Genomic DNA, 23,017 nt, shown 5'->3' with positions numbered 1-23,017 from the left:
AAATAATTATTTATTTTCAATCTATTAAATTATCACTAAAAATACTTTTACAATAACTTTTCTAATATTTTAAATAAAATTTTTGACATATTTGAGCTTTCATAAAATTAAGATTCATTTCTAAAAACTTCTGTTGTTTTATAAATTATTTTGATGTTTGTTTGAAAAAAAACATGAAGGAAAATATTTTTATTTATTGAGTAATAATGGATTGTGTTTTTCAGTTCATAAATATTTATTTTTTTAGTGGTATCTTAAATAAATATTTCATTATTCTTCTAGTATAATATATATAAATGAAAGTAACTTTTAGTTTTAAATCATAGGTTGGTTAATATCTTAATTTTCTTTTCATAAATTATTTAATTCATAAAATTGAAAAAATAGAATAAAAAGAAACATTAAAAAATTGATATTTCGATAAAATTATTCTATTGTAATTACAATTTAAAAAAATAATATCATTAATTTTATCATTTTGATAATTTTCGCATAAAAATATGTTTAATAGATGAATAAATGATGATTTGCAGTTATTAAAGAATGTATTTTAAAACAATAAATAAAATTAAAGAAAGAAAGAAAAAAGCACTCCTACTTAAATTAATAATAAAATATAATGGTGACAAACTTTTTTATAAATACAGATAAAATACAGCTTTGAATGTAAAATAAATCATTTTTAAATTTTAAGTATAGATTTTTGCTTTTATGGTTTGGATAAGTGTAAGTTTCACATTTTAATCAAAAAAATTTACAAATGATTCACTCATTGATAATTTCTTCTTATTGTTGTTACTATTATTGAGATTGAGTCTATTCCTCAATTTGAGTGCTTTCTTTGTTTTCAATGTCTTAATCTTTTAATTCAGATTCTTTTAAATTTGTTAATATTTTAAGATATTATTTTTTCAACAAATAAATACAATTTTTACTATTTTCTGAGCTGATTTATTTTTTAGGAGATAGACTAGAGTCTTTTCTTTTTCCATTTTCTGACTTCTTATCTTTGCTAGAGCTATCTTTCTTAGGACTTCTGTCATCTCTAGAGGATTTTTTTTTCTTTGAGGACTCAGATCTTTTTCTTCTTCTATCAGACCCATTAGTTTTTTTTTCATCTCTCTTTCTACTGTTTTTTCGACTATCACTTCTGCTGCTTCTTCTAGTTCTTCTTCTACTTCCACTTCTGCTTCTATCTCTTCTTCTTGAAGTTCTAAAAAGAAATAAAGAAAGAAATATTAAATATTTAATTAATCAAAAATGCTTAGAAAATTAAAATTATTTATTTATTTAGTTATTAACTTTCTATCTGATGAATGGCTGCGTGAAGATCTTGATCTAGAGTATCTTTTTCTTCTTCTACTTCTATCTCTTGATGAACTTCTTCTTCTATTAAATAGAAAAATATTCAACATCAAGTGTGAATATTTAAAACAATGTTATTATTTTACCTACTTCTTGAACGAGAGCTTCTTCTTCTATTTAAAATATTTAAATGAAAATGTAAAGTTAACTTTTTTTGTTTTGATATTATTCATTTATTTACCTTCCTCTAAATCTTCCGCTGCTATTTTCTTCAAACCTTCCTGATTACTTAGACCATTCAACAGTTATCAATAAACCTAAAATAAGTAAATAAATTTATTACTCATAAAATAATAATTAATTTAAATCCTTAAATATTAGTTTAATTATTACAAAATTATTATTATTTTATATCATGAAATTTTTTTTTCTTCTATGGATGTAAATTTTTAATTTCTTACCTCCTAAATCTTTTTTATGCATCTACTTTTTGGCATCTTCTGCATCTCTGACTTCTTTAAAAGAGACAAATGCGTACTTTCTCTAATATTAAATTTGAATTTATTATTACTAAATCGCAATTTAGTAAAAATTAATAAAAAGTAAAATTAAAGAAGAGAAATTATTTATTTTCCTTTTATTTTATTTGTAAGTAAAGTAATAATAGATAAATTAGCTTTATATATCTCCTTTTTTATAATCAAACAAGTTACTTAATGATATCAATAAATAAAAAATAGCCATTTCTGATATAATTAATTACTACTTATTTTATCATATTTTAATTTATTTTGCTTATTAATTTTAATTTTTTAGTTAAATAGGGCAAAAATGAATCAATCCAATTTGCTTAAAAAATATTTTTTCACAATACATGTTTTAATTCATTTGATTAAGTAAGCAATTAATATGGCTAATTTATTTATTAGCATCTATTTTTGGATATCGAAAATATTAAATATTATATAAATAGTTTTGCTTATTGAAAAATTTATATTATATATTATGCTTTCTTTCTCTCAACAATGATGATTTTAAATTAAAAGAAATTTTTTGTTGATTTTACTACATTATGGTAAGCTTATTGTTTTGCTGTTTGGGTGGTATTTAATCTAGGGGAATATGAACATGTTGGTTGAATGGGTGGGTGGATGGATGGATGGGTAGATAGATGCTTGTTGCTTGGTATGTTGATGATGATGTTGTTGATTTTTCATGACCCAAATGTTTCTCTTAGCATAGAAAATTATTGATGATTGGTTGAATCGATTGGTGGGTTGGTAGATGGTAGGAAGGGTGTGTGGGTGGTTGTTGGATAGATACTCTCATTTTAAGGAGAATTATAAAGCAAAGCAATCTAAGCAGAATTCAATTTATGATTTTTTATTAATCATATTTTTGGGTAATTCTGCTGGCGATGAGATATATTATTTGAAGTGCCTGACTCTAAATATAGGAGATGGCAATAAAGAATGGGAGGATATTATTGAAAAGCTACCCGAAGGTCAGTCATCGCTAGGCAGGAATATTTGTTCCGAACTGCTGCAAAGATAATCTTAGAAAAATTGAAAAGTGCTTAGCTTCAAATTTCAGAAGTTAGCAATTATGTATGTATGTATGATTTATTTAGATTATTACAAGATCAATAAAATAAGATGATGGTATTTTATTGATTGCTTGTGCAGTAGTTGATTTATGGGTCACTTTATTGAAAGTTTAAAAATTTTTAAATAAAAATCTTCAGTTTATTGCTAAATTTGTTAATAAAATGATTCTATTTACTCTCAAATCGACAGTGCATTCGCCAAACTTAGAGAACTCTTTCTCTAAACGTTTTTAATCTACATTCTTTGAAACATTCCCTACAAATAAACTAAACTAGCTCATGTCCTTTTTTTTGAAATATATGTTTCTTAATATCTTATTTGATTTATATATTTTTTATATAACAAATACTTATAAAAAGCAATATATTTTTTTACTTAAAATAACAAATAAATAAATATCCCTCCAATTTCATTCACTCGCCCAAATCAAAGCATGCAAACATACATGCATATATACATAAATAAATAATCAATCAATATATCATAAATAATTTTAATATAATTCAATTTATAATAATATCTTCTTTCTAGATGCACTCATTATTATACTTTCTATTCACTTTACAAAAATAAATTCGTATTCTATCAAATTTAATATAAATTTCTTTACTTATTTCTCTTGCTAAATCTACCTTTAATCCACACTTATAAAATGTTATTTATTTTTGTATTCAATTCTTACATTCATAAAATAAAATAAAAATGCTACATAAAAAAACAAACAAACAAACACCATTTTAAATCAGGATAAATTAAAATCACATAATTATAAGATGAAAATTATTTGAATATTTAAATATGCAGGCAATATTTTTTAATTAGTATTTTCTGAATTCTAGACGTTTGTTTTTCTTAGAAATATAAAAATTAGCAATCTTAAAATTCATAGATATAAATAAATATATTTAAGGTATTAATTATTCATTCAAAAAAGTATACTGAGTTATTATAAACATGGTGAATTTTGTATTTAATCAGAAATTCTTTTTTTATAAGCGATTAATTAAAGTATATTTTTTCTCATATCATAACCAAAATTATCTAAAATTTCATCTATCTTGTCTAAAGTGGCTTCAGTAGTACCACCTATATCTTCTGCTTCTCCTCTTTTAATTGTGCATTTGATTAAAAAATTGAAAACAAAAAATAAAAATGGTATAAATACTCCATAAATAAGCTAGTTGATGTTTAGTATGAAGATACTATCATTAATCTTGCTATTTTAAAAGCTAATCTATCTAAAATCAAATTATGACTTTTATTTATTAAAATGTTAATTAGTATATAAATAAGGATGAAATAACTTTCTTAAAATTACTCTAGTTATAAATCTAATTGTTGTAAATTAACTAATTTTTAAAATGCATTCACAAAGAGAAGAGCAGTGTCAGTCTTAATCTCATTTAATCTTTTTTGATATTAATTTTTCATTAGTGATTAAATAAATCTATCTTTTTTATTTACCTAAACCATAATTTAAGCTTTCTCAGCTAAACTAATTCTTTATATGAGTTAGCTATCATAGCACCTACTTCATGCGAAATATTTGAACGGCTTTATATTATTTTATTAAAATAAAATTTAGCAAATAATAAATTTACTCCATAAGCAAGAACAAAGATCTTAAATTATGTAAAGACTCAATTCCTTAGCAAAATTAAAACCATGAACCAATATCCTAACAGTTTGAATCTCTTTTTATATTAATTTATTGACTTAAATATGCATACTTCCTATAATTATTTCTATTTACATTGTCACTACTGTTAGCTTTTCTAAAAAACAAAGCTTTCTTAAAACTTTACCTAATGATTTTATTTCAACTGAGCTAAGTCCTGTAAACCTTTATCAAATAAATATATAAAATTTCTTTTCAGCTGTTTAATAATATATTTAAAAAATTAATATTTACCCGAAATTTAAGAAAAGCTTTTTTAGATGAGCAAAGTTTTATAAGTTATTTACTAAAGCATTGCTTGAAACTCCTAGCTAATTGTTACTTTAATTATTAAAATATTATTACTGCTATTTATTCTTACTTGCTTGCTGTTTTAAGAAATGTAAAAGAAAATTCTTACAATAAGTTCATTTTGAATGATGTTAAATTAGGAAATTTATTCATTTAGGTAGTAAATTAAAGAAGATTAGAATTGAGAGTTTCGCCTTCTGCTAAAATTTCTAGATTATCTAATCTATCTCCATTTAATTGGGATATACCTACAAATAAACTCTAAACTGATTGATCATCAAATACATTTTTTCTAATATTATATTAGGATTATTTATCTCACTTATATTCTTAAAATAAAGCTAATAAAGTAGTCAAATAGCTATACAATATTATGAATACAATTGCCTTAAGATTAGGAAGATTATTGAGGAACTCAAACAAATTTGGTATAAACTCGATATTTTCTACTCTGTATAATTAAATTCAAAAACAAAATCTATATTAAGCCTTTGCTTTTTAAAATAGTCACCTAAAAATGGGAGTCACCCTCTTTAAAACTTTCAAATTTTCTAATTCATCTTCTCTAAAAAATGAATAAATATCCTTTTATGAATTGCTTTCGCAATCATTCATTTACATCATTTCAAGCTATTTATGTCTTAAATTAATTACTTATCCTTTTAACTTGTTTTAATATCTCAAAGATTTACTAATTTTTACGCGAAAAAAAAAAAATTCAATTTAAATTAAATTATAACAATGTAAATTTTTGATTATTATTTTTTTTAAGCAAGCTAAGATTAAAAGTTGGGCTTATATTAATTTTTCAACGTATAAAAATTATAACTTGATGAAAATCACATATGTGATTATATAATTAATTGGCAAAAATAAACAAAATATTTATTTATACAATTTTTTTAAGTTAAAGCTAAAATATTTTGAAAATTAAAATATCTAATTAACTAATTTGTAACCTTATTTAATAATTAATCAACATAATTTTTTTTAAAAAGATTATAGAAGTAGATTTTTTTAAATAAGCATTAGTTACTCAATAATTAATAATTATTTTTCAAAAAATTATGTTGTAATTAAATAGGTTCTTATTAATTAATGAGTATTTTGAAATACTTTTAATTAATTTACTTATTTATTAGAATTATATTTGATATATATTTCTTTTCAAACTGTATTAATCTTTCAAATTTAAAATTTTAATTTATGTTAAAACAATTTAATTGTTTTAGATTTAGATATTTTTTAAAATATATTTGAATTTAAAACAATAAGATGTTTTAAGTTATTTATTTATTAGATATTTATTTGATTTATTTTTCTTTTTTATCTTATTTTATATTTTTTCTTCATTTTTTCATAATAATTAACTAATTAATTATACAGGTAAAATCTATACTAGAATTGTATAACTAATAACTTTAAAAGAAGTAATGGAGTAATTATTTTTTTTTTTTTTGAAACTAATATCAATAAAAATATTTTTTGACATTTAGAAATATTAAAAATACTAAAAATTATAGTAGTGGAATTAATTTCAACTTAAAAATGATAAAAAAATTAATAAAAACATTCAATTTATTAAAACAAATTTGAACATTAATTTTTGAGAAACATAAACGTAAATTATTAATTCGTTTTATATAAAAATGGAAAAAATCTGCTTATTTCATTTATAATTTATTTAAATAATTAATTCTTATTAATTTGGTTAATTTGTTAAAATTTAAAAAATACTGACTTTATTTTTTTATAAAGAACTTTTCAATAACTTCTAATTCATGATTAATTGAAAATTTAAAAAAGAAAATTTTTATTTTGAAAACAGGGAAATCATATGCGTTACAAAATTATCTCAATCATCAAATTTACATAAATAAATTTTGCTATTTAAATGTTTTTGATTTAATAAGGCAGAGTTTTATCAAGCTAATTTATATTCTGCTGTGAAATTTTTGTTTCTCCATTCTTTTTTTATTATTATGTGTATTATTAATTTTAGTGATTTTCCTATTTCACAAAGCTATATAATCATAATTTTATTTAAAAAATTGGTAAATTAGATTGATTATTTGAAACAAAAATTTGAGAAAGAAAAGTAGAAATAAATGCCAACGATAAAAGTATAGGAGTTTTTTAAGAATTTAGACATATTCTCTGAATCCATTTAATTTAATGCAAGTAAATAATAAGTAAAAAAAAGAACTATTTTCGGTTCTATTTTAACCGTCATAATTATTATTTTAACTGCCATTTACTTCTTTTATTAATCATACCTCTACTTTGATGGATAAATGGAACCTAATGTTAGATAACAAAGTTTAGTATCTGATAACGTTGATGTGTAGTTAAATAGTGATATGTTTGCATTTGGTTATTATTCACTCTTATAAGGTAAAACTTTAATGGAATTAGAAGAAGAGTAAAATAAAATATATAAAGTATTTTTGAGTTATTATGTATCCTCAAATAATAATAAATTTCAAATGATACCTTTAAATATAGTAAAATGTTAAAATCCATAATTAAAAGGCTTTTACTGCTTTGATTTTAGTTAAAATCCTGATCTTAAGTTAACTAATATAGCAGATTTTACTAAATTATTTTCTTACTTAAATCTACTAACATATAATTGCTAAGATACTGATTAATACAAAACTATTGTTCCAGATAATTGCGCAGACTAATAATCAATAGACTAAGTTGATTTAAGTTATGGTTTTTTTTATAAGATAAAAACTTCTTATTTTAACACATCTTCAGAGGTCGTCTAAGATCAATATAAGCTGATATAAAGTCCGTCTATGTAAAATCAATATATTTAGGAAGAAGTACAAATTTAAAAAGCAATTACTTAAGTTAAGAAAGGATTTTTAATATAATAAAAAGAAATTTATTCATTTTTAAATTCGTTTAATTATTAAACCTATACTTATTCTCGTTCAGAATTAACTAAAAATTTAAGTGATAAAATGTTATCTCTAATAATATTTAAATTAGATGAGAGCATTATTTACTATAATATTTAATACCCAATATTTACTCAAGTTTTAGCTCTTTGTAATAGTGTTTTAGCTTTGCTTCTACTTTTAGGGTATTTTTGTAGAAAAATGGCACAAAGTTTTATTCGAAGAGATATTTTTTTTATATTATTACAAAACTTATTTTTAGGTACATATTTAAAAGTCATCAATAGTAACAACATTGTTAATTTTAATGAACCAGTTTAAGAATAATAAATAAATTAATTTCATGAAAATTAACAAACTTAAACTGAATCAGAATAAGAATAAGAAAGCTAACATAATATTTTACCAGAGAGTTTGACACCAAAATCTAGTTAAATTGTATTTCAGTAGTTATTGACTAGTAATAGAGAAAAAATAGAAAATGACTTTATTAAGGAAGAGTATGAATAAGAACAGCCAAATGAAATTTTTGAATCAAAAACTTAGGATAAATAATAAAACCTCAAACTAAATAGGGTAGAAAAATTTTAGAATTCCATTTAGTTAGAAAAAAAATTGAGAGTTTTCGTCCCAAATGCTTAAAAAAATGAATCATTCTATCAATAAAAATCAAATGTAAATGTCTAACAGAAAGGATCTAACAATATAATAATTAAGGATCAATCTGCAACTCAAAAAAATTATAGAATTTTTAAGAAGGTTAACTAACTAAATCAACCTGGTATTTAAAAAAGCTAGATTAAAAATATTAATCTTATTAAAAGGCAAACAGACGAAAATTTAAAAATTTTAAATAATATCTCTATCTAGCAGAGACTTGAGAAAATTCTATTTTCAAATAGGTAAAATTCTTTACTTAATTTTCAATTAACTTTAATTTTGGCAAGCAAAGTTTTAAAATTGTATCAATTATTTTTAAATTTATTTAATAAATATATTAAATATATATGTATTACTTTAAACTATTTAATAGATTATTCAAGCGTAAGGAGTTTTTAAAATCTGTAGGATTTGATCAAGATGCTTAAGACTAATTAGAGAAATCGATTGATGATAGTTTAGATTTTTTTAAGTTTTACAAGGAAATATTATTTTTAAAAAAAGCTGTGATGATTTTATTAAGTAAAGAATAGCTTGCTGCTTTAAATCTTGCAGGAATAGCAATTGAATCAATAAAGCCAAATTAGGGTAACATATCGGCGAGCAAATTATCAGGTATTCTTCTATTTATTTAATTAAAGGCTTAAAATTTATTAATCTTTATATTTAACTAGATGAAATTAATCTAAATCACCTCTAAGAGTAATTTAAAATATTCTAATCAAAAGAGTTACAATTAGAATAAATTAAATTCTTCTTATCAAGATGTGAAAACAGACAGAATCTAGATGTAATTGATTATAGAATACTATCATCTATAATACTTAATTAGTCAAACTGATAATACCGTAAATACTTGTTATTTCTATCTTTCTTTCTTTATTTCTATCTATCTATCTATCTATCTATCAGATTTAGTCACGATGATTTATTGTTGCTAATATTGAAAGAATTCTAGAGAAATTACCATATATAAAAGTTAAAATTATATAATATTCATAAAAATAATAAGTTTTTTTTTTAAGTATATACTTGTTATTTATTGTGTATGATTGATTATTCACTTTTTAATTTGTTTAAAGAAATCATCTTTTGTAATAAATAAAATAAATTTAATTAAAGCAAATAATGAAGCTATAATTAATGTTAATATTCAGCTATTTTTATAAGATTGTTTTATTGCATTAAATTGATATGATTTTCTTCTATTTCAAAAATTGTTTAACTACCTTAAATTAATAAATTTATTCTACTTGATGAAAGCGATGACATATCTGCTTTTTATTTATATATTATATATTTATAGTTTAAGAATTAAAGCTTTAATTTTAATATTCTTAAAAATTATTAAGATAAAAAAAATATTTTAAAGAAATTAAAGAATAAATTTCTAATTTAAAGTATAATAAACTTATGTATTGATCAAATCAATTATTTATTTTAAACCAAAAACAAAGCTACAATAATTAATTATGAAGAATTAATTTATAAAAGCTACTTGTTTTTTTTAAAAAAATAAATTTATTTGGAAGAAATATAGAGAACAACATTATTTAAACTTATTAAAAAAATAAAAAATAATTACATTTTAGTGGTATTTTTTAATTAGATTTTAAGTAAGTGTTGATTTGAGTGCAGTCAATTTTAGAAGGGAATAACTTAATGATCAGATTTAAAACAACAGAGATTCCATAAATAAAGAAACTACTACTATTACCAATAGCAATGTTGAGCTTGAGGTTTAGTAGCGATAACGTACCAAGTTTAGAGAAAATATGATAGTACTTGTAAGCAGTGGAGTAGTACGAAAAATCGATACCACCCAAAAACAATTCATAATCATCACTGTTTTCCTTGTCACAGAAGTAGAATGAGAAAACTTCTTAAGCAACCAAAACTTGAGCAACCAATTAATCGAAAATAGTTAAATTGTGAAAGTTGGAAAGCTATTTGAAAGCGGGAACTAAGATACCATCAAATTAGGAGGATTAGAAATTCATAGAGAGTTAATGAGAATTAGCAAATAAGACTTTCTTAGCAATCAAATCTCCAAAAGAAAAGGTTTCATTAGTTATTTATTAAATGGAGAAGGACTTACAGTGTCAACATAAGTGAAAATTTTTAATATTTTATAAATTAAAATGCCTTTAATTTATATTAATAAATTGTATATTAAAGAATTTCAGTTACTGAAACACATAAATCAGAAGAAACCATATCTAAGACAACAGTGAATATTTAAGCAAGGGCTAACAATTTAAACTTAACCGAAATATTGTAAATCAGCATAATTTTAGACCTTAACTTCAGAATAAGAATTAGCACGTATTCCGAAAATCTATTTTAAATAAAAAATTAAAATTATTAATTGATATAATTAAAGTTTGTTTATTGAAAAATATTATATTGTCATAAATACCCTTAAGTCTAAGAAGGAGATTCTTTTTTTGGATTTCAGTTTTAGCTCTCTTAATAATGGGAACGTGGAGGCCACTTTCCATGGTTTAGGCAGCTCAAAGGGCAACTAGCAATAATAAGACAATAATCTTTTTATTCATTTCCTTTTTATTAAAAATTATTTTATGATAAATTTTATTAATCATTGATTAGTATTTACCTAATGAGGGTTTTAGACTGTAATTATGAACGAATATCTGGCTAAAAATTAAAAATCTATTGTAATATTTGTATATATATTATAGAGTTAAATGCCTTTTAATTTTTGATAGGTTATACTAATGAATATTTAATTAAAAAAAATACATAAATAAAAATAAATTAAAATGAATTAAAAAAAAAATGGCTTAGAACTAACATTTTCAAATATATTTTTATTTAATTTTAAACTCATTAATACCCAAACCACTAGATTTAAATTAGACATTTGGCTATAATAAAAACATTCAATTTATTAAACAAATTTTGAACATGAATTTTGAGAAGAATAAAAGTAAATTAATTCGTTTTATATACAAATGGAAATTATCTTATTATTTTAATTTATTTAATCATTTTTTTAATCTTATTAATTTTTTAAATTTAAAAAACACTGGCTTTGTTTTTATATAAAGAACTTTTCAATAATATCTAATTCATGATTAATTGACCATTTAAAAAATAAATTTTTTATTTTGAAAACAATTATTATGTGTTACAAAACTTTCTCAATCATCAAATTTACATAAATAAATTTTGCTATTTAAATGCAGAGTTTTATCAAACTAATTAATATTCTGTTGTGAAAATATATTATTTTCCATTCTTTTTATTTACTATATTTATTATTTAATTTTAGTGATTTTGCTATTTAAAGAGATATATAATCATAATTTTATTCAAAAAATTGGTAAATTAAATTGATTATTTGAAACAAAAATTTGAGAAAGAAAAGTAGAAATAAATGCTAAAAATAAAGGTATTGGAGTTTTTTAAGAATTTAGACATATTCTCTGAATCCATTTAATTTAATGCAAGTAAATAATACTTAAAAAAAAGAACTATTTTTGGTTCTATTTTAACAATCATAATTGTTATTTTAACTGGCATTTACTTCTTTTATTAATCATACCTCTACTTTGATGGATAAATGGAACCTAATGTTAGATAGCAAGGTATAGTATCTGATGGGATTGATGTGTAATTAAATAGTGATATGTTTGCATTTGGTTATTATTCACTCTTATAAGGTAAAACTTTAATAGAATTAGAAGAAGAGTAAAATAAAACATATAAAGTACTTTTGAGTTATTATATATCCTCAAATAATAATAAATTTCAAATTATACCTTTGAATATAGTAAAATGTTAAAATCCACAATTAAAAGGCTTTTACTGCTTAGATTTTAGTTAAAATCCTGATCTTAAGTTAACTAATTTAGCAGACTTTAGTAAATTATTTTCATACTTAACGCTAATCACATATAATTGCTAAGATACTGATTAATACAAAACTACTGTTCCAGATAATTGTGCAGACTAATAATCAATAGACTAATTTGATTTAAGTTATGGCTTTTTTTATAAGATATAAACTTCTTATTTTAACACATCTTCATAGGTTGTTTAAGATCAATATAAGCTGATATAAAGTCCGTTTATGAAAAATCAATTTATTTATGAAGAATTACAAATTTAAAAAGCAATTACTTAAGTTAAGAAAGGATTTTTAATTTAATAAAAAGAAATTTATTCTTTTTTAAATTCGTTTAATCATTAAACATATACTTATTCTCGTTCAGAATTAATTAAAAATAGCAGTAATAAAATGTTATCTCAAATGACATTTAGATTAGATGAGAGCATTATTTACTATAATATTTAATACCCAATATTTACTCAAGTTTTAGCTCTTTGTAATAGTGTTTTAGCTTTGCTTCTACTTTTAGGGTATTTTTGTAGAAAAATGGCACAAAGTTTTATTCGAAGAGATATTTTTTTTATATTATTACAAAACTTTTTTTTAGGTACATATTTAAAAGTCATAAATTGTAACAATATTGTTAATTTTAATGAACCAATTTAAGAATAATAAATGAATTAAATTCATGAAAATTAACAAACTTAAACTGAATTAGAATAAGAATAAGAAAGTCAACATAATATTTTACCATAGAGTTTGACACCAAAATCTAGTTAAATTGTATTTCAGTAATTATTGACTAGTAAAAGTGAAAAAATAGAAAATGACTTTATTAAAGAAGAGTATGAATAAGAACAGCCAAATGAAATTTTTGAATCAAAAATTTAGGATAAATAATAAAACCTCAAATTAAATAGGGTAGAGACATTTTAGAATTCCATAAAGTTAGAAAAAAAATTGAGAGTTTTTGTCCCAAATGTTTAAAAAAATGAATCATTCTCTCAATAAAAATCAAATCTAAATGTCTTACAGAAAGGATCTAACAATATTATAATTAAGGATCAATCTGCAACTCAAAAAAATTTTTGCATTTTTAAGAAGGTTAACTAACTAAATCAACCTGGTATTTAAAAAAGCTAGTTTAAAAATATTAATCTTATTAAAAGGCAATCAGACTAAAATTTTAAAATTTTAAATAATATCTCTATCTAGCAGAGACTTGAGAAAATTCTATTTTCAAATAGGTAAAATTCTTTACTTAATTTTCAATAAACTTTAATTTGTCAAGCAAAGCTTAAAATTTTATCAATTACTTTTAAGTTTATAGAATAAATATATATAATATTTATTACTTTAAACTATTCAATAGATTATTCAAGCGTAAGGAGTTTTTAAAATCTGTAGGATTTGATCAAGATCCTTAAGACTAATTAGAGAAGTCGATTGATGATAGTTTAGATTTCTTTAAGTTTTTCAAGGAAATATTATTTTTAAAAAAAGCTGTGATGATTTTATTAAGTAAAGAATAGCTTGCTGCTTTAAATCTTACAGGAATAACAATTGAATCAATAAAGCCAAATTAGTGTAACATATCGGCGAGTAAATTATCAGGTATTCTTCTATTTATCTAATTAAAGGCTTAAAATTTATTAATTTTTATTTTAACTAGATGAAATTAATTTAAATCACATTTAAGAGTAATTTAAAATATTCTAATCAAAAGAGTTGCAATTAGAATAAATTAAACTCTTCTTATCAAGATGTGAAAACAGTTAAAATCTAGATGTAATTGATTATAGAATACTATCTTCTATAATACTTAATTAGTCAAACTGATAATACCGTAAATAATTGTTACTTCTATCTTTTTATCTATCTATCTATCTATCTATCTATCTATCTATCTATCTATCTATCTATCTTAAGAACTTGAAAATTTAAAGTAGTAAAATAAGAAACAAAAATAAATATCAGAATACTTTATATCCACAAATCCATACTCTGTAACTAACAATAAGTATATAAAAATAACATATGCTATTTTATATATATATTTTTCATTTTTATCTTGTATGTGTATTTTTTCTTTCTTAATTTTACTCATTCATTTATTCATTTTCAACTTATGCTTTGATTTATTATTAATTCATTACTTTATTATTTTATATTTTTTCTTCGTTTTTTCCTTCTAACTAACTATTTAATTTTAAACATTTTCTTCAATATTTAAAATTCGAAATTAAATTTGTGTAGTTGGTCATTAAGCTTGTGTTCTGATTTAGTAAACTGCACTAATTTCTTAAATTTGAGGTTTAATCTTAGGTAAAAATAATTTATTTGTTATATAATTTGATATTCATTAAAATATAAATTAATTTAAAACAATTTTAACTAATTCATTTACTTTTCTTTTTAATTCTAATTTTATTTATTGATTTAAAATATTATTTTTAACTTAAAAATATTATTCTTGAAACTTTTTAATTGTAATTTACATTAATTCATATTAAAAGATAAAGAAAAATCTATAAATCAGAATAATTGAAAGTAAAGAGCAAGTGTCTTAAATCAAAAAGATTAGTACTAAATAAATGATGAAAGTAGGAAGAAAATATTTAAAATTATTAATATAATAGGATATGATGTACTTTATTTTAAAATATTTTATAATTGAATAATTTAACCTAAAATATAAATATATTTATGGTTATTTTTGAAAATAAATATCATAATTTTGGTAAGTATATAAAAATCTTATTAATAAATCGAATTTTAATTCTTAAATAAAGCAATTCCTCAAAAGTTAGCCACCTTTTTTAGCCAAAAACTAAAAAAACTTTAAATATTACTAACAAAAATGGGAAAAAAAAATTAGGGGTGAGTTCGTCTTTATTATAGAGGAACTGCTTTATACAACTTTAAGTTTATTTTTCAGTCTTCATTTGTTTCTAAATACTAAAAATTTTTATTAAAAACTATAAATAGTATCACTTAGCTTTTTAATTTATAATCAAACAAGAATTTTGGCATTTCACAAAATGAGATTTCTTTTATTTATTAAATAAAAAAATCTATATTAATAAAATAAAATACTAATAGAGTATTACAAACAAATAGAACTAATTAATAAAAATTTAAATACTTATTTTTAGAAATTTCGAAAAATTTAAGTAATTCGATCAGTGATGAATGACCGATTAGTTACTCAAATTAAATAGTATGTAGAAAAAGCATCATTTTTAACAATCTCATCTAATTTAAATACCATTTAATTCACTATAATGAAGTATATACAATAAAATGTCAATTAATTTAATGGAGTTTACAATTAATTACTTATTTAGGTGCATTCATTATTTATTTCTGTATTAAAAAATAAAAAAGAATTGATTAAAAGTAGTAGAAACACAAATCCTAAAAGACAAATAGCTTATAATTAGCAACATAAAATTAAAAGGCATATATATTTACATAAATTAATCAATAAATAGAAATTATTTTAGCAAATCTTTTTGAGAGAAATAAAGCTAAATTAAAGCTGATTTTTTAGAAAAAATCTTTAAAATATTTTCAAAAAGATGTTTTCAATTTTTAATAATAATACTAATACAGAGCAAGGTTAAGATAATATTGAAGAACCATTTTTTAAGCATGTTAGAGAAGAGAATAAATTGAATTGTATTTAGATGTATCATGGTTTATTAATTTCTTTAATGATGATTTGTTTACAGTTTACTGGAGATTATCTAGGAAATATTCAAAATCATAATATTTAGCTACCAGAAACTTTTACTAGATCTAGTTTTAGTGGATGTTGGCACCTTGCTGATTATTTAGAACCTCTTTACATGTTTTGGATTGGATTTAACATATAAATGTCCATCAATTAAAAACATAAAAGAACACTAACACTATGGGGAAGTCTCCTCATCAAGTTTTTTTCCTTACTTTTTTTTGGATTCTTCATAAACTCAATCATTTGCGGATTTGACTACAGCCAATATAGGATGATGGGATTTTTTTAGAGAGTGATAATAATAAATTTTTTTATGTTGATCTTGCATCTATATGCAGACAAAAAAGTTTAGTATTTTATAGTAATAATCTTTTCTCTTGCCTCTCTTGGTATTACTACAACAGTTAAAGGTAAAACTATAGATTGTCCTCACGTTAACGTTAAGTTACCCTAGTGCAACGGATTAAGTTATCTAGATTAAAGCTTATTAAGCTCTAATCATATGTAGTATACAACGTATGATGAAGATGGATTATTTTCCATTCTGAATATAATATTAATTGTATATGTAGGTTACAGTTATGGAAGTGTTCTCAAGGCATTTGGATATAAAAATGTCAAAAGAGTGCTCATTTAATGGATGATATTTAGCTTAATATTAGGTTTTATAGGCCTTATAACCTATATACAATGGGCTTTTATACCTCCAGTTTACTCATAAAATTTTACTATGTTTTGCTGTGGATTATCAGGAATAGTTTTGCTCATTTTATTCACTACTGTTGATTTATCTCATAAAAAATATCCTATTTTTACAAAAATTTCTTATCCTTTTATTTGGTTTGGTAAAAATGGTTTGTTTCTATTTGGGGTCAGGTGCTTAATAGAATGTCTTTTTCTTAAGTATAACCTAACCTTAAAAATAGTTGACAAAATAGGCTTCTTTTCTAGTGATTCAATGAATGGACTTTTCTATAACATACTATTTTATCTTTTTTTCCTTCTAATATCTTTTTTTCTTCACAAGACAAATATTTGCTTCAGATTTTGATAAAGAATAATGTAAAATGCTTATTTATCATTTGGCTAAAAAATTAATGTATGTATAAAATTATAATATTAGTAATAAGTAAATAAATAAATAATAAACATTTTTGTAATAAATTTATATTTATAATTATTTTATATTAAAAATTTTTAATAAAACTTTTTAAACTACCTCAAGGATACATATAATTTATTAATTTTATATAAGCTCGTTTTATAGAAATATTTTAATTATTTAACTCACTAAAATCTATAAAGGACATGATAATAAATAATCTAAAATATAATAAGGAATAATTTTGAAAGAAATAAACTTTTCAAAAAAATTCATAAGAATATTATGTTCAATTTTACATTTTGAGAGATAGTTACTAACTAATATATGAATTACTATGAAAGTTTATTACATACAATTAAATTTTAGTCCTTTAAAAGCAATTATATATTGTTAAATTTATATAATATGAGTTTTGCTATAGTGGACAAAACTTATAAAAAAGGTAAAAAGAAATTGTCAAATAGAAATTAAATATTAATTATTTATATTTTGATACTCTGGGTAATACAAATTGAAGGTAGACTATAATTTATTTCCTATAATAGAGTTTAATTTATAAAAAATTGACTCGTGTTATTAAAATGAGAGATTTAAATAAATTTAAAATAATGCTGTTTTTTGAGTTTAATTTTATTTTAATAAATCTTCTTAATAAAATAATACATAATGAGTATATACATTTAATCTATAAAATCATAGAAATGCTTTTAATTCATTAATTATATGTAGTGACTTACTTATTTACTTACTTACTTATTTGCAATACATTTATTTTGTTATATATGTTATTCATTAAAAATATAAACAAGCTTAATTGTTGTTATTGTTGAGGCTATTTTGGTTTGGAGCAAATTTGTTATTGGAAGGATGATAATCATTTTAATTTTATGATTAGTGTTTGCTTAATTGTGTATTTGAAGGCATATTTTACTAGCTTTAGATTGGAGAGGGCTTTTATGTGAAGTAATTATTAACACCAACATTATTTAAGTTGGAAATAGATTACATAGGGGTATGGTTTGAGTGAAAAGAAGAAGAATTATTGACATGTTTGCTTTCAAATATTTTTTATTTACCTCTATTTTAATTGTAATTTATATTATTATTGAAATTGCAGTTTGTATTATTATTGCTATTACTTTTTTACTGTTGTTGTCTGAATTATTAATCATTAGTATTTGATTATTATTCTATGCGCTAGGATTTAAGATTATTTATGTTAATTATTTGTTTAGAACTTGCGGATTATTTACTTTAATTACCATTTGTGGGAGTAGTAGAAGAATCTTGTGAGCTCATTTTTTAAATAGATGTGTTTTATAGAATGCTAATGTTTGCATTGCAGCTAATATCGTTTTGATTATAAATATCTTAGAAGTTGGCAAATGGGTTTTAATTATTTGATAAATTTACATTGATTTGATTATTATTATATTCATTTTAACATGAAGATGAAGAAGAAACAAATGGAAGAGCGTTTCTTACAAAAGAAAGCATTTGTTCCATTGATTCAATCACACTTTTTGTTTTTTCTGTATTTATCTCCTCAAATATCAATGTACGTGATCTTTGGCCAGTTCTATTACTACGACTAACGTCGTTTATAGACATTCCTTGAGATTTTTCTAACTTACTATTAGAATATGAAATGCTGTTGCTGTTATTTGATGAAATTTGTTAGTTGATCTTAATTTAATTTGACAAAAAGCTTTGATTATTTTAGTTATTTTAACCTTGGCAAAATTGATTTTAAAGGGTTTAACAATCTTAAGTTAGAGAACGCTCTTTATTAAAGTACTGGTTTTAGAGATAACTGTTATTATTTTTACTGGCAGAAGATAATTATGATTACTAAGTATCCTATTTTCCACTACTGCTGTTAATTCCAGACTATTGTTTTTGGATATTTTTCCTTTCATCTTGTAAATTAATTTATTTTGTAGGAATTGCTGAGACTGGTAAATTAGTTTTATCTCCTAAAGGCTATTTAGACTGCTATTACTACATTTATTAGAGATAGCTACCACTAATTTTAGCATTATTTGAAAAGCTACCGTTATTATTTTGTTGTTAATTTAAGAAAGAATAGTTTGTAACTTTATTTGTCAAGGAATTCGATGAGCGTTAAGTTGAAAAAGTATTTTTATCTGCTTGATTTTAATTAGCAGTTCCATATTATTATGATGTAGATACTGAAGATTAATAATTTATAGGGCTTACAGATTATTGCTTTAAGAAGCTATGATTAGATACCATATTAGTACTATTGATTCTTGGACGATTTTCGGCTTGATTAGTAAATGTAGAGTAAGCTGAGTTAGTTGATTGATTATGAGAATGAGTTTAATTGCTGAATAGATTTTTAATTTAAAGCTTCTAGTTAGATGAGCTATTATCTCTGTTTCTTTGAGTTGTAGAAACGTGGGAAGGTCCAAGACAGCCGAAAAGAGAAAAGCAAGGCTCTTCTTAAGTTATAGATGTATTTGGATTATTGTTCCTGTTTTATATATACTAGTTACCTTCTGTTTTAGTACAGCTTTAGCTATTGTGCTAAGCTTCTAATTAAAATTTAATTTCATCAGTTTAGTTGAAAAAATTATTTTGTTAAAGCATCTAAGAAATGTTAATTCCCTTAGAAGGCATAAAATAATTAGAATTTTAACCACTTTATATGCTGCTAGTTATACTTGATTATGGCTAGTGGAGGCTATTACCATGAATACTCCCATGCTTATTTATAAAACGAGATGTGTTGATTGTTTTTTAAGAATTTTTTATCGAATTTTCATCTATTTCCTTGCTATAAGCAGTTTCTGTATTTACATTCATCTTTAATTCTTATGCTTCGTTTTATTATTGATGTGTTTGTTATGTTAGGTAATTATTAGCTAATTTCATTTATTCTTGTTACCTCTTAGCTATAGAATTTATTTGATTAACTTCCTTTTAGTCGAGATTCTTAAACATGTTCTCAGCACTCTACTGAGAAGATAAATGAGTAGGTGTAGTGCTTTTTACATTTCTTGTCTTTTTTAGTTCTAATTGTTACTGTTAAAGAGGGAACTATTCAGTTTATTTATCCATTTAATTAAATTCGCTTTGCTAAAATATTTTTTAAGCAGACTAAGCATCCTTTTAATACAATTAAAATTCAGATTGAGGTTCAGTCATGATAGTTTTATGGAATTCTATGCTCTGAGCAGTCTATTTTTAATTAGAGAAAAGCTTTTTCTAATTTGACATATTTTCATTTTCTTTTTTTGGTATAGCAGCAGTAGTTTTATTTGGTGTATTATTTTTCTTTTTATCAGATAATTCTGCATTGCAAATAGAGTTATAGGGAATCTGAGAAATATTTTCTTTTTCATTTATCTTAGTTTCATTATTGTTCAACAAATTTTTGTTACTAGATTTTTGATTTATGTTAATAGGGCTTTGACTGCGGTTATCTGGTTTTTTTTATATTTACTGCATTTCCTTAGTTTTAGGCTGATCATTTTCTTCAACCTTAGGAGTATTTTAAGCGTTATTTACTGTGATTTGAGGTTTTGATAAATTCGTTGTTGATTTACTTTAATCAATTAACCTTCTTTCATCTTTTTCAATTACTCTCATCTTATGCATCCAGGCATGAGACATAATATCCTCAATAGAGATTCTTCTAGAAGGATTTGCTTGGAGTACTTTGCATATTAACTATTTAGATAGATCACTAATTTAATCTGAAAACTAAACATCACCCTTTTCTATTTTTCTTTGAATTTCCTTAAATGTTTTTCCTTTAAATGGAGCGCAACCATGCAATAGCTCATAAATTAGTACTCCAAGAGCCCAAATATCAATTCTATAATCATAAGGCTATCTGAAAACAATTTCTGGAGCCATATACTTTTATCAAATACATAAAAAAGCAATTTAATTCTAATTCTAATTTCAATAAAACAATTAATTAATTTACTTCATAAGTTCCACAAAATGTATTTCTTGGGTTTTCTATGTCTTCAGTGCACCATCCAAAATCGCAAACTTTAATGTTGAACTCATCATCTAATAAAATGTTTTCAGGCTTTTTAATAGTTATTATAATTTAAAATATAAAAAAATAAATTTTGAAAAATTTAAACTTGCTTCTAATTAATAATATCTAGAATTTGCCAACTTACTAATTGAATAAATTTTGAATTATTTCAGAATATCTATCAAAAATTAAATAAAAATTGTGCCAAAATAATTTTATATTTCAAAATATGAGATTAATTTATTTATATTCAGTGATTATTAATTTATATTTTGCTTTTTAGCTAATATATATTGCTTATTTATATTTAATCAATTTAAAATTTAAAAAAGTAAAATAGAATAATTTTAATGAACATTTATTTATCAAACGGTGAATATTTTTAAATTCTAAGATGGACTAAGTTAAAAACTGCCAAAGTTTTATCAAGTTTTTATTGATTAAATTGATAATTTGAAAATTCAAATGTAAAGCCTTTAATTAATTAGAAGTGTTTGTTTGTTTGTATTTATGTTTGTCAATTCGCTTGATTGTTTGTATATCTTTTTAAAAATAATTAATTAATATGCAAGTTAATTTATTTTTCTTTATGATTGATGTTTTTATATACTTGATTGCTAATATTTAATTATAACGAATTGATTTGAGTATGATTCATATTAAAAGCAAACCATCTATCTTGAGATAATTTTGAAATCTAATTTACCTTCAAATCTCTATGTACGATGTTTATTGAATGCAAGTATTTAATTGCTTCACATGTTTAAGAAAAATATTTATAAGCTTCTTTTTCACTAAAGCTCCTTTTTTTGTAAAGCAATGAGTATAGATTTCCATTGCTTGCATAATCTAGCACTATAAAAACAAATTCATTTTCTTAAAAACTATCATGATATTCAATGATATTTGGGTGCTTTAAAAGACTGTGCACTCTTACTTCTCTTTCTATCCCTTATATTTCCTAAAAGCTATTCATGTTCTTTAAATTCATCTATATTATATTTAAATTTTAAAATATTTCATATTGCTTTCAAAATAATATTGATTGTATATATGTAATCTTGATATGATTGATCAACTCGCTAGATCTTTGGTTTCATTTAAGATAAATCTAGAAAAATTAACCTCCAAATCTAAGATTCACTGTATAATAATCAAAGTATTTTCAAATTACAATTTTTATTGCGAATTTAGTTCCACTTTTTTTATGAATTGCTAACTTAACCTCACCAAAACTGCCAACTCCTAATTATGTCTTATTTTTTTTAGGATCTTTTATGAATTCAAACTCTGTAATGCTGCTGAATTTCTTGTTGTTAGCAAGGTCTAGCTTATAATTCTCAAAGTTTTGCTTCTTCATCTTACAGCTTTGATAATTAAATCTCTAATTTAATGAATATCAGATAATCCTAGTTTTTGAGATTAAAAAATGATGTCTGTGTTGTATTGATTATCCTTTGAAAGATTTAACTATTTTCTATTATTCTTTAATGTTAATTGTTATAATATTTATTTTGTTTGTTTGTTGTGTTTTTTTTTTCTTTCCTCTTTTTATTAACTTGCTAGTGAAACAAACAAACAATTACCTTAATTTCTTTATATTCAAAATCAATTTGTAAAAATATATTCGTTTATATGTTTATAAATATATAATCTTATTTTTAATTTGTTTGTTATTATATATGAAATAATTTATATTAAATACATAAAAATTTATTAAGAACAAGAAAGTCTATTTACAGGCAAAATCTCTAGTTCAGTCTAGGTCTAAAGAAAAAAAAATTTAACAACCTTTCCTTAAAATTACACTTTTTACATGTAAAGAAGCCAGCTTAATAATTTTAATATT

At 22.1% G+C, this 23,017-nt stretch overlaps 8 protein-coding genes across 8 annotated transcripts; 3 read left to right on the top strand and 5 right to left on the bottom strand. All coding sequences in view use genetic code 6, as the record gives it.

The window, feature by feature from the left end:
* Positions 1-473: 473 nt before the first annotated feature.
* TTHERM_00399550 (RNA recognition motif protein) lies at positions 474-3,278 on the bottom strand. The gene is made up of 7 exons (XM_001014027.3): positions 3,088-3,278; positions 1,767-1,848; positions 1,547-1,622; positions 1,452-1,478; positions 1,303-1,389; positions 936-1,213; positions 474-875 (listed from the first exon to the last, which is right to left on the bottom strand). The coding sequence occupies exons 1-7, from the start codon at positions 3,190-3,192 to the stop codon at positions 766-768; spliced, it is 765 nt and encodes a 254-aa protein (XP_001014027.3). The 5' UTR covers positions 3,193-3,278; the 3' UTR covers positions 474-765.
* Positions 3,279-3,579: 301 nt separating this feature from the next.
* TTHERM_00399540 (hypothetical protein) lies at positions 3,580-5,595 on the bottom strand. The gene is made up of 10 exons (XM_001014026.2): positions 5,393-5,595; positions 5,249-5,332; positions 4,991-5,173; positions 4,825-4,911; positions 4,666-4,755; positions 4,514-4,606; positions 4,377-4,466; positions 4,231-4,320; positions 4,078-4,167; positions 3,580-4,018 (listed from the first exon to the last, which is right to left on the bottom strand). The coding sequence occupies exons 1-10, from the start codon at positions 5,503-5,505 to the stop codon at positions 3,838-3,840; spliced, it is 1,101 nt and encodes a 366-aa protein (XP_001014026.2). The 5' UTR covers positions 5,506-5,595; the 3' UTR covers positions 3,580-3,837.
* Positions 5,596-6,989: 1,394 nt separating this feature from the next.
* Positions 6,990-9,291, top strand: TTHERM_00399530 (AMP-binding enzyme family protein; the record flags this gene model as incomplete). The annotated part of the gene is made up of 3 exons (XM_001014025.2): positions 6,990-8,692; positions 8,824-9,065; positions 9,125-9,291. 3 exons carry the CDS (start codon positions 6,990-6,992, stop codon positions 9,289-9,291), a joined length of 2,112 nt encoding a protein of 703 aa, XP_001014025.2.
* Positions 9,292-9,510: 219 nt separating this feature from the next.
* Positions 9,511-10,450, bottom strand: TTHERM_00399520 (eukaryotic aspartyl protease; the record flags this gene model as incomplete). Its single annotated transcript, XM_001014024.2, has 3 exons — positions 9,511-9,539; positions 9,704-9,727; positions 10,036-10,450. The coding sequence occupies 3 exons, from the start codon at positions 10,448-10,450 to the stop codon at positions 9,511-9,513; spliced, it is 468 nt and encodes a 155-aa protein (XP_001014024.2).
* Positions 10,451-10,653: 203 nt separating this feature from the next.
* Positions 10,654-11,334, bottom strand: TTHERM_000399519 (hypothetical protein; the record flags this gene model as incomplete). Its single annotated transcript, XM_012797212.1, has 4 exons — positions 10,654-10,788; positions 10,870-10,996; positions 11,068-11,123; positions 11,308-11,334. 4 exons carry the CDS (start codon positions 11,332-11,334, stop codon positions 10,654-10,656), a joined length of 345 nt encoding a protein of 114 aa, XP_012652666.1.
* Positions 11,335-11,795: 461 nt separating this feature from the next.
* Positions 11,796-14,202, top strand: TTHERM_000399518 (AMP-binding enzyme family protein). The gene is made up of 3 exons (XM_012797211.1): positions 11,796-13,553; positions 13,679-13,908; positions 13,979-14,202. Exons 1-3 carry the CDS (start codon positions 11,851-11,853, stop codon positions 14,143-14,145), a joined length of 2,100 nt encoding a protein of 699 aa, XP_012652665.1. The 5' UTR covers positions 11,796-11,850; the 3' UTR covers positions 14,146-14,202.
* A 1,685-nt stretch (positions 14,203-15,887) lies between these two features.
* Positions 15,888-17,096, top strand: TTHERM_000399517 (transmembrane protein, putative; the record flags this gene model as incomplete). The annotated part of the gene is made up of 1 exon (XM_012797210.1): positions 15,888-17,096. The coding sequence occupies one exon, from the start codon at positions 15,888-15,890 to the stop codon at positions 17,094-17,096; it is 1,209 nt and encodes a 402-aa protein (XP_012652664.1).
* Positions 17,097-17,939: 843 nt separating this feature from the next.
* On the bottom strand, positions 17,940-22,528 carry TTHERM_00399490 (Serine/Threonine kinase domain protein; the record flags this gene model as incomplete). The annotated part of the gene is made up of 4 exons (XM_001014021.2): positions 17,940-21,038; positions 21,109-21,216; positions 21,875-22,159; positions 22,343-22,528. 4 exons carry the CDS (start codon positions 22,526-22,528, stop codon positions 17,940-17,942), a joined length of 3,678 nt encoding a protein of 1,225 aa, XP_001014021.2.
* Positions 22,529-23,017: the final 489 nt, after the last annotated feature.

This window comes from Tetrahymena thermophila (assembly GCF_000189635.1).
Source record: "Tetrahymena thermophila SB210 genomic scaffold scf_8254666, whole genome shotgun sequence".
Lineage (NCBI taxonomy): Eukaryota > Ciliophora > Oligohymenophorea > Hymenostomatida > Tetrahymenidae > Tetrahymena > Tetrahymena thermophila.
Note: the sequence above shows the minus strand (reverse complement) of the source record. Positions and strands in the feature narration are given on the sequence as shown.